General features: G+C 55.8%; 1 protein-coding gene across 1 annotated transcript; it reads left to right on the forward strand.

Annotated features, from left to right (window-relative positions):
- Positions 1-220: 220 nt before the first annotated feature.
- BAIAP2L2 (BAR/IMD domain containing adaptor protein 2 like 2) lies at positions 221-9,809 on the forward strand. Its single transcript, XM_035551962.1, has 14 exons — positions 221-302; positions 1,261-1,336; positions 1,606-1,692; positions 2,525-2,586; positions 2,998-3,069; positions 3,666-3,782; positions 4,177-4,323; positions 4,489-4,641; positions 4,897-5,026; positions 5,507-5,732; positions 6,587-6,658; positions 6,968-7,148; positions 8,882-8,922; positions 9,703-9,809. Exons 1-14 carry the CDS (start codon positions 264-266, stop codon positions 9,776-9,778), a joined length of 1,479 nt encoding a protein of 492 aa, XP_035407855.1. The 5' UTR covers positions 221-263; the 3' UTR covers positions 9,779-9,809.

Consider the following 9,809-nt stretch of genomic DNA (forward strand, 5'->3'; position numbering starts at 1 on the left):
CTGGCTGTTGCAGGATTCCTCTCTCTCCAGAGTCCGGTTACATCCTGGGATCAAGTTCCAGCCTCCCGGCTGGTGAATTATTAAACTCCAGCAGTGCTCCGTTCCCTTTGCACCACGTCCGTGTCTTCCTGCTGTCACACCTCACCAGTGACAGGCTCTCTCCATCCATCCAGCTCCGCAGAAGGGCTCCTCTGGACCAGCACCGCGCCTCGCGCTCTCCTTCGCCCCTTCCTCCTCCGCGGGAGAGAGAAAAGGCTCAGGAGATGGACCTGTCCTACAGATCCACCATCTCCATCTATAAGGTGAGCGCTGGCACCGAAGGCTGCTGCTGCCTGCCTCGGGGAGACGCGTCGCTGGGAGGAGAGCTGTTTTCCGAGGGAGGCTCCCTGGGGTGGGCAGCTGAGGGCTGGATCCATCCCAGGGGCTTGGGCTGTGCTTGAGAGCAGACGGCTGCCAGGGGGGGAGTGTGGTGTGGGTCTTAAGACAACACCAGGAAGAAATTGGTGATTTGGGTACGGAGTATGTTTCTGAAGGGTCTCACGTCTTGGTTGCTGGTAGGAAGCACCAGTTCGTTCAGCTCTTTTCCCCCTTGCTGCAAAGAGCAGTCTGATCCCACTAACTCTTCCCTGGGCACACTGGTGCTGCAGAAAGGTGGTGAGGGCCGGGAGTAGGGGAAATTCCTTATTCCAGCCTCTGATCTGCTATGCTGCAAGCAATAAAACCCTTTGATAAATACGGCAAATAAAAACAGAGAGGTCTATTCGCAGCAGTCCATCCCTTCTCTTATCAAGCTGCTGAGGCTGGCAGTGCACCAGATCGTGGCCAGGATAAAGTCATGTTCGTGTCTGAGTAATGAGTGGTGGCCTTCACCCAGGCAGGCTCGGGGGTCAGGGATAAGGCTGCTCACACGTCCCCTCGCTGTTACTCCCCTGTCTGCAGCCGTTGTGGAGCACGGGGCCCTAGGAGAAAGGTGACAACTGCAGGTGACAGCCTGGTGCTCCAGCAGGCTGCCTTCCCCTCTGGCACTGCTCCTCTCCTCCTTGCTGGAGGCAACACAGGGTAGCAGAAAGCCCCAGCTGCTGTGATGCGGGGAGCTGACTTTGTGCACAGCCGTACAACAGCACGGCCATCCAGCACGGTGCCTGGGCAAGATCTGAGTCCCTGCTGCACCCAGCTGAGGCATAGCAGGAGGGCATCCACCTGCTGGGCTCTCTGGGGCACGGGGAAGACCAAAATTAACATGCTTTTGTCTGCCTACAGACCATCCTGGAGCAGTTCAACCCCGCTCTGGAGAACCTGGTGTACCTGGGGAACAATTACCTGCGTGCTTTCCATGGTGAGTGGGGTCCTGCACAGCCCAGGCTCCACTTCGTGCTGCTGCCTCTGTCCTGGGGGTTTGCTGTGCGTTCGGGACAGGCTGTTGGTCTCCCTTGTGGCATGTCCTGAGCTTTTCTCCTGCTTTGGGATGCACCTCAGTTAGTAGGCACAGAAGGGGAAAGACCTTTAGGGGAAGTATAGGGTTGGATGTCTTGTGCACTGCTTGCTGGGGCTGGTGTTGATGGGAAGGCAGGTCAGATCCTTACTACCCGTCTCCTCTCCACACAGCACTATCCAAAGCAGCTGAAATTTATTTTAAGGCGATTGAGAAGATTGGGGAGCAAGCACTGCAGAGCTCCACCTCACACAAGCTGGGTAAGGCTCTCCCACTTACCATCCCCTGCACCGTGAGGTGCCACTGCTGAAGGTTTTGGCTTTCCTCAGTAGCTGGTCCCTTTCCAGGTCCTGGGGGAAGGAAGACAGATCCCCTAAATGATGTCCCACAGTGCCAGGCCCTGTCCAAGCAGTGACAATCAAATTTGTGGTATATCCTTGAATATCCTCCCAGGGCCACAGCAGTCTCCCTGCATTTCCCTGAGATCAGTGACTGAGCCTTGGAGAGGACCCTTGGTCACCGACCTGTCGTGGAAATGAGTTCTTGCCGAGGCATCCTGCCCTGCCAGTCGAAATTTCCATCTTGGAGGAACCATTTTTCTCCTTCTTGCAGCTTTGAGGAGAAAACTTGAGGGCATGGACCCACAACACCAAACAGGTGTTGTCTTGCTGAGCCTGCAGCCAGCTGAAATGGCAACTCAGGGCTGCGGGGCTTACACTCAGTACTGCAAATAATTCCGCAGCCTAACGATGGCTGTTAAAAATACGCCCAGGGGACTGTTCCACTGCTAAATGTTTTAGTAGAAAGCATCCAGCACCCACCTGGTGCTGAGCACTGGTCCCGCAGCCTCCCAGGCTGTAGCAGCCCGGAGTTGGCAGTAATTGGTGCCTGGGGAGAGGAGGATGAGCTGAGCCCCGGGGAGGAAGGCTGCCAGCCTCCGAGGGTGCAGAGAGCAGCGCCCTGCGATAGCTGTTGGACTTTCACACCCGCCTATCGGCCGCAGTGGCACGCTGCTGCTCTGCCTCCCTGGGTGCGCCAGGAAATGGCCGCGGGGTTTTTCCACCCTTCCCGTCTCTCTCTCTCTCTCTGAAGGTGAAATCCTGATGCAGATGTCTGACACGCAGAGGCTCCTGACCTCCGATTTGGAAGTCGTGGTGAGTGTTTTTCCCAGGGACTGGCTCAAGTCAGGGAAAGAAGGGACTTCCCACCCCACAGCTCGCTGGTGTTTGCCCAGTTTGCTCCATCTCCCTCCCTCTCACGTGCCTGCCGGCAGGTGCTCCCTCCCTGCTGTCCCCGCTGCACGTGGCGGAGGCATGTTGCAGAGCTGGCATGGCCGGAGCCTGGCTTCGTTCCCTTCTTGGTGCTGTTTGTGGGCTGCCACCGCAAGCAGGGGATGCTAACCTCAGGGGCTGGTGGTCCGGAGGGTGCTGAGTGCGCACCCTGGCCTTTTTTTGGGGTCAGGTGGCAAGAGGGTCACTGGTTCTGCGAGACAACCCAAACCACAGAGCCCGTCGCACCCTGTATGGTGATGGGCAGAGGGTGATGGCTCCTTTTGCCTCCTGCAGGCTCAGACCTTCCACGTGGACCTGCTGCAGCACATGGAGAAGAACACCAAAATGGACGTGCAGTTCATCAGTGTGAGTGCTGAAATCCCTTCCATGCCTCGGCCCTGTTTGTCTCCCTCTCTCTGCCACCCAAAACATCTTGCTTGAGCTCTTGAGGTGTTTCTTCAGTAGGACTCAGAGGTCTTACCTTCTTCTCCTCTCATGGACCAGCCCAGCTCCCTGGTCTGGCAGCTGATGGAGGGCTAATGAGGGCAGGCAGCTCTTCTCCTTGTGCAGTGGGACTTGCTGAGTGCTTCTGCAGGGCTAAGAGATTTGGCATCCCAAAGCAGAGTTCCCAGCTTGCCCAAACCCCAGCCTCTGTGTGGGTTTGGGTCCCGTGCCATTGTGGCCTGGTGGTGTCACAGGAGGAGACACAGGCCTGGGGGCTTGCTCCCAGTGAGCTGGGTGCCAGTTCTCTTCGCTCATGGCATCCTGAGGCTCATCAGCAAGCTGAAAAATAAAAGGAAAGGCAAAGGAAGAAAGGGGACTGGGCGTTTTATAAGAGGTTCAGCGGAAGCCTGATTTCAGGGGGGCTCAGACAGTCAATCACCCACCAGAGCAGGACCCTTACTGCATCACAGCGTGGCCGGGTCTCTGGTTCCTCACCGTGCCTGCTTTCTCCCTGGCAGGAGAGCCAGAAGCAGTACGAGCTGGAGTACAGGCGCAGAGCCACCAACCTGGATAAGTGCATGGCAGAGCTGTGGAGAATGGAGAGGGCCCGTGATAAAAACGTCTGGGAGATGAAGGTGAGAAGTGATTGCAGGAAGGAGACTTGATTTCTCTGAAACCAGGGCTGATTTCTGAGCAGCACTGCCCTTCCTGAAGAGCCAAGGGGTTGTCCCCAATGTTCAAAAGGCAGCAGTCTTATCTGGAAAGGAGGCACCTCCTTTCCTGCAGGGTGCTGCTGACCTGTGGTTCCCAACCCTGCAAGACCTGCCAAGCTCTTGCCTCATTTAGCAAGCCTCAGGGTGCAAGGAGCTGGTCCTTGGCACTCTGCTTAAGTTCCTCTGTGGTGCCCCAGCAGTGCACTGGGAAGCTGGGGACACCACCACGCATTTCAGTGCTTCCCCTCCCAAACGTGCATGAGTCCACTGCCGGATTTAGGCTGATCTCTTCCTCCTTGTTTCCCCTATGGCCCAGGAGAACGTGATGCGGCTGCGCTCGGAGATGCAGGCCTTCGTCTCTGAGAGCCAGCGGGAGGCTGAGCTGGAGGAGAAGCGGCGCTACCGCTTCCTGGCTGAAAAGCACCAGATCCTCTACAACACTCTCCTCCAGTTTTACAGCAGGGTACGGCCCCGGGGAGCAGAGCTGGGTGGGGATGCAGGCAGGAGGGAGCCAGGGCTGAGCTGTCCCTTGGGTAAAGCGTGGATCGGGCAGGGAACAGGGGGCTGGGCTGACTCCTCCTATGCCTGTTCTGCCCCGTCCACCACCGCCTCTTTTTTCTTTTACCAGGCCCGGGGCATGATCCAGACCAAGGCCCCGCAGTGGAAGGAGCAGCTGGAGGCCAGCCGCAACCCCTCAAACAGCCACGCTCAGGGCCTCCTCGCAGGCTCCCACAGCCAGGGGTATCCGTCGGGCCGGCTCACCCCCACACACCTTGAGATGGTGAGGAGCATGTGGACAGCCTTTGCTGTCCTGTGGCGAGGCTGCACTGCCCCTTCTGGGCTGCAGGGCAAGGCCAGTTTTTGGCCCGCTTGGTGCCTCTCCATGGCCTTTCCTGGCCACGATGAGGGAAGAGTGTGTACGGGTTGTGGTGGGGAAACGTGCTGGGTTCGGCTTTCTGAGAGGGATGGGGTGTCTTTTGTTTGACACAGCCCCTGTGGATACGTACTCAGCCTTGTCTCCTTCCAACAGCTCCAGAAACCCCTTGGGGACTTTACTTCTTCCATGACCGGGAGCAGATCCAGCATCTTCTCTCAGGAGCCAGAAATGAAGATGTCTCCTCAACCAGAGCTCTCCAGGCGGCCACTGCAGAGGACACCATCAGCCAGTATGACCCACGTCTGGGAGCAGTGCCACGGGGAGACACGGTGGTTGGGCCTCTCGGGGAACAGGGTCAGGCTCTGGGAGGGACCACAACTATCAGACCACAGGTCCTCAGCCACATCCCTGGGCGTGGTGAGAGGACAGTGCACGTGGGAGCTGGGGAGGACAAGGCTGAATGAAGTGGGGGTGAGCTTAGCTTTCGGAGTGGAGTTCATCTAGGACTCGCCTGCTTTTCATTCATCACAAATTTCAGCTGAAAGTCTTAAAAAAAAAAAAAAAAGGCAGGGGGGAGAGAAAAATTACACAAACTCTCAATTGCTGCAGCAGGGCCAGGAAGAGGGCCGTCTGCCCATCATTGCAGCGGGCTGTACCTGTGCCCGAAATGTTTGGCCAAAGAGGATGCAGCGCTGGTCCTCTCAAGGCGGCGTGGGTCTTGCAGGAGGATGCTGAGCTCCATCCAGACCCCTCTGATGCCCCCCCGCAGGTTTGCTCCCTACCGGCCGCATCTCCCGCTCCGGTTCCTTCGGCGAGGCCAGCAGCAGCAGCGAGGGCCGGCGGAAGAGCAGCGTGGTGAGGGTGCAGGCGATCGTGCCCCACATGACGGGGACCAACCGGACCCTGTTGCGCTTTGACCCTGGGGACGTTATCACGGTGCTGATGCCAGAAGCGCAGAACGGCTGGCTGTACGGCAAGCTGGAGGGCTCGTCCATGTACGTGAGACCTTGGTGCAGTCAGTGGGCTTGGTGGCTTGCTCGCCACCTCTTCTGTGCCGTGTCCCCAGCCTGCTTGAGCAGGAGAAGTGGTAGAGCAGGGCGAGGGTGGATGTGCTGCCCGGGAAGGCTCCAGGGTAGGAGAGCCAGGGACCCGGTGACGCTTCCCGGCTTGCATGGCTGAGTGATTCCTGCCGTGGGAGCCAGCTGAGGACCGTGAACTGCGGGAGTTACCTGAGAGGCCTGGTGTTTCTCAGCTCCAACGCAGGCAGGGCATGGAAACTGCTGCACCCAGCGCTTACTGAATTACTACTCCCTGCGGTGCCGCTGGCTGACACCTCTTGGCAAAGGCTGCCCACTTTCACATGGGCTCTGTGCCCCATGTTCTGCAGGGAAGGTCGCTCAGATGAAGACAGGCAAGCGCAGTGCCCTTCTTTTAGTGGGGTTCTGGCACAGAGCTGCTTTGACCTGGGGAGAAGAGGATTGCCACATGCTGCCTTGAGTGCTGGCCTTGGCTTCCTTGTGATTGCTCTCAGTCAGAGCCTCTCTTCCTGGATTGTGCCAGTCCTGCTCCCAGGAGCAGTGATTTTGCATAGCCTCTCAGATAAGCGAGTCCAGCGCCAAGCAGGGGTGGTAATACCATGGCTCCATGGCCTCCCAAGGACTGTCTTGCAATAACCCCATGCTCCACCTAGGGGCGAAAGGAACGCTGAACCCTATCACACGTGGTAGCTGCAGCAGCGGGGGCTTGGTCAATGTCTGGGATGGGTGTAGATAGGTGTGCTGGGCAGCTGGATCTAAACCACAAACCATGGTTTGCCTGGAGCTCATTTATCTCTGTTTCTGTGGCCTAGATGCGGCTGGTTCCCTGAAGCTTATGTCAAGCCTCTGGATGGCATGAGGGATATGGAGGAGCCACCCACCAGGTAAGAGGAGGGCAATTGGCCAGGCAGAAGATAAAGTGCCTCCTTGTAGGTCTTTCACACCGGTGCCTGTTTCAGGTGCACCCGGTGGAGAGCTGCAATTTGCTGAGAGCCTCACTGTGTGCTGAGATCTCACATACTTACCCTAGGTGACTCCACTAACACATGCAATATTTTCTAAAAGGAGACTGGGCCACTCCAAGCCACATATTTTCTCCAAAGATATCCCATGGACACATGTGGCTAACACCTGTGCTTCTCCCCATTCCTTTCTCCTTGGCTATCCCCACGTTGTCTTCTCTTCTTGCTCAGGTCCTTCCCCCTCCGCAGCAGTCACAGTATGGATGACATCCTGGACCGTCCCAGCGTTTCTTCCTCCAACACTCACTGGCCTGCTGCTGCCCAAGCTGCTGTGCCGAACCCGCCTCCCCCACCAGTGGCTGCCAGCAGCCACCAGAGTGGGCTGGTGACCTCGGCTGGTTCAGGCTCCAAGGTGAGTGCAGGAGGGCTGGCTGGCATGTGTGGAGCAGGGCACGTCTTTCCATCAGAGCTGACTTCCATCCTTTTCTGCGGAGGCCTGTTAAGAAGGATGACGTACACAGATGTAGGAGTGTGCCCTTGTCCTTTCCTGAGCTAAGGCATCTTGTTAGCACCGGCCTTTCTCATCCAATCTGTCCCCATGCAACCAAGTCCTGTCAACTTTGTGTGTGCAGACCCTTGGTGCCTGGATTTACTCCCTCAGGGACTGCCTTTGTGCTCCCGCCCTTCTCATTTCTCTCTCTTTTTGCTCACCAGGGCCCCTTCAGTTCACTCCTTTTCTCCATGACCTCCCAGCCTGATTTCTGGTGGCTCCGGGGCAGCACCTCTTTCTGCTAACAGTAGGACCATGGAGTGATCAGGCTGGTCTGGGAGTGGGTGACCAGCTAACAGAGATGCCATCCTTCTTCTCCCTTCAGTGAATGGAGAGCAGCTTCATAGGGCTCCTCTTCCAAATTCAAGCAAGGGTTGGGTTAAAGTCACAGGTGGGACAGGCAAACAGCTAGAGGTAAAGGCTGAGAGCACAGCCATTTTGGAGAGTCTTAGAACAAGGAATCTCCAACCTGTGGCTCACGGATGGCATACTGGGAAGGAAACCCTCCACTTACTCTGCTTCCAGCTGTGGGGAATTGACTGGTGAGAACAGTCAAAGTTAAAGGTGAGGACAGTGTAAAATGAGGACCTCTGATTAGGAGAAGGAAGAATGGTGCTGCCCTCCGGGTGTGCCTTGCTCAGTCTCAGAAGGCTGGGAAACCTCATCTCTATAACATTTAACTTTTTTTTTTCCCCTTTACGGCCTACTCTGTGTTTTCAGGAAGCCTCAGGCTGCACAACACGGACGTGAATGGGCTCTGCAGCCTATGATCCCAGGGCCACTGGTTTCCAGCCAGCCCCAGGGCTAGGGTTTAGGGATAGACCTGGGATTGAACAATTAAGTGTATGAAGCACTTATATTATGGTAACAGAGCAATTGAACCTCATTAGAAGTTTGGAAAGGCTCAACCTTGCTCTAAGCTTCCCAAGATATCCTCCTGTTGAGCCAGGAGCAAATAAAACCTTTTTTGACTTCCCAGCTGGAACACAGATAGCCACACTTGGCTTTCTTGTTTGCCGCCAGATAGAGAAACTGGTGTGCTTTATCAGGCCATTACAATTGTCACTGATCCTTCACTATCTGCTGGCCAATGATAGGGGCCATAGGGCCTAGTTCCATCTTTCTCCACCAGGTTGGTTCACTTTTGAGCAGTATGTGGTGTAGGGTAGGGTACAGCACTCCAGCTCTCGAGTTCCCTGAAAGTGCAGGGAGCGTGAGGGCATTGACAATAAACTCTTTGCCAGGATGGGTGAGCAACATGAGGGGGCATCTCTGGCTGTGCTGGCAGGGTGGAATGTAGATCAGACTGTCCCTGTTTGCTGTGCTCTTCGGACGTGACACTTAGGGAATCTGAGGCATCTCCTTTCTTCCCCAAGACAAAAGGAGGTGTCCATAAAGAACCTGTGTAGGGACAACCCCCCAGCACAGAAATTGAATGAATAAGGAGTCAGAGCCCTGCTAATAGGACATAGGCTCCTAACTCACTCAAGTGTTTTGTTAAATCTTACCCTGTGTGTAGTGTCCCCTGCCCAGCTTTTGTCTCTCCATTTCCCTCCCCACCCCAGATCACTCACTTGCCTTTCTTTGCATTGCAGAAATCAGGAGTATTTGACCAGCGCCCTGAACTCTTTCCACGGTGAGTGAGACATGGGGTTGCACTCTGGAATCACCAGATAGGGTGGCATTGTTAGAATACTATTATTATTTAATCTTTTGGGTTATCAAACATGGAAAGATCAGGGAAGTGACTGGAGGAAGCAATGCATAACTCATCTTCCATGTCAGAAGGGAGAGGTGGGCCCTTCTGGCCTTTGCTGGCTGGTAAGGCTCTCTCCTGCCCCTGGTAGTATTAGGGGGGGAGCTGAACACTCTGACAAGATGGCCAAACCAGATGGCATGCTCCTTCCCATCCAGAGCATGGAGCTGAATGATCTATGCAGTGCTGCCTGCTTGGAAAGGGCTGAGGGGACATAAGGGATGCGGCTTTTAGCTTTGATGAGCCAGGTCTGTGGATGTGAGGCTTGCCATAATTTCCCCCTGCTGCCAGGTTGGTGTCTCCATGTTTTCAGCATGGTGCTGTGACCTCTTTCTTCTCCCTGCTTGCTTTGGAGGGTTAGGGTCAGGAGTGTAGAGTGCTACCACTATGGAGAGCCTTATGCTAGTGTCCTTTCTTTATCATATGGAAGACTGAGGGTGAGGATGAGCCCTGAGGAGAGCTTGAGAAACCACATGGGAACCTGCAGCAGGGGCTGTTAAAGAGGGAGAAAACACACTCAGCAGCCAGCTTTGTGACAGCCACCTCCTTGGCATGGAGGTGTCGTTCTGGCAACACTGAACAGCCCTTGCTTGGTCAGCAGGTCCCCTGCATGGTCTTTGCAAATTATCTGATGGTTGCCTCTCTCCTTTCCCCTTTCAGAGGTACCAACCCCTTTGCCACAGTCAAGCTGCGTCCCACGGTCACCAACGACCGCTCGGCACCCATCATCCGATGAAGTGGCGCTGCGGACAGCCGAGAATTTCAGC

Source organism: Cygnus atratus, chromosome 1, assembly GCF_013377495.2.
Source record: "Cygnus atratus isolate AKBS03 ecotype Queensland, Australia chromosome 1, CAtr_DNAZoo_HiC_assembly, whole genome shotgun sequence".
NCBI classification, from domain to species: Eukaryota; Metazoa; Chordata; class Aves; order Anseriformes; family Anatidae; genus Cygnus; species Cygnus atratus.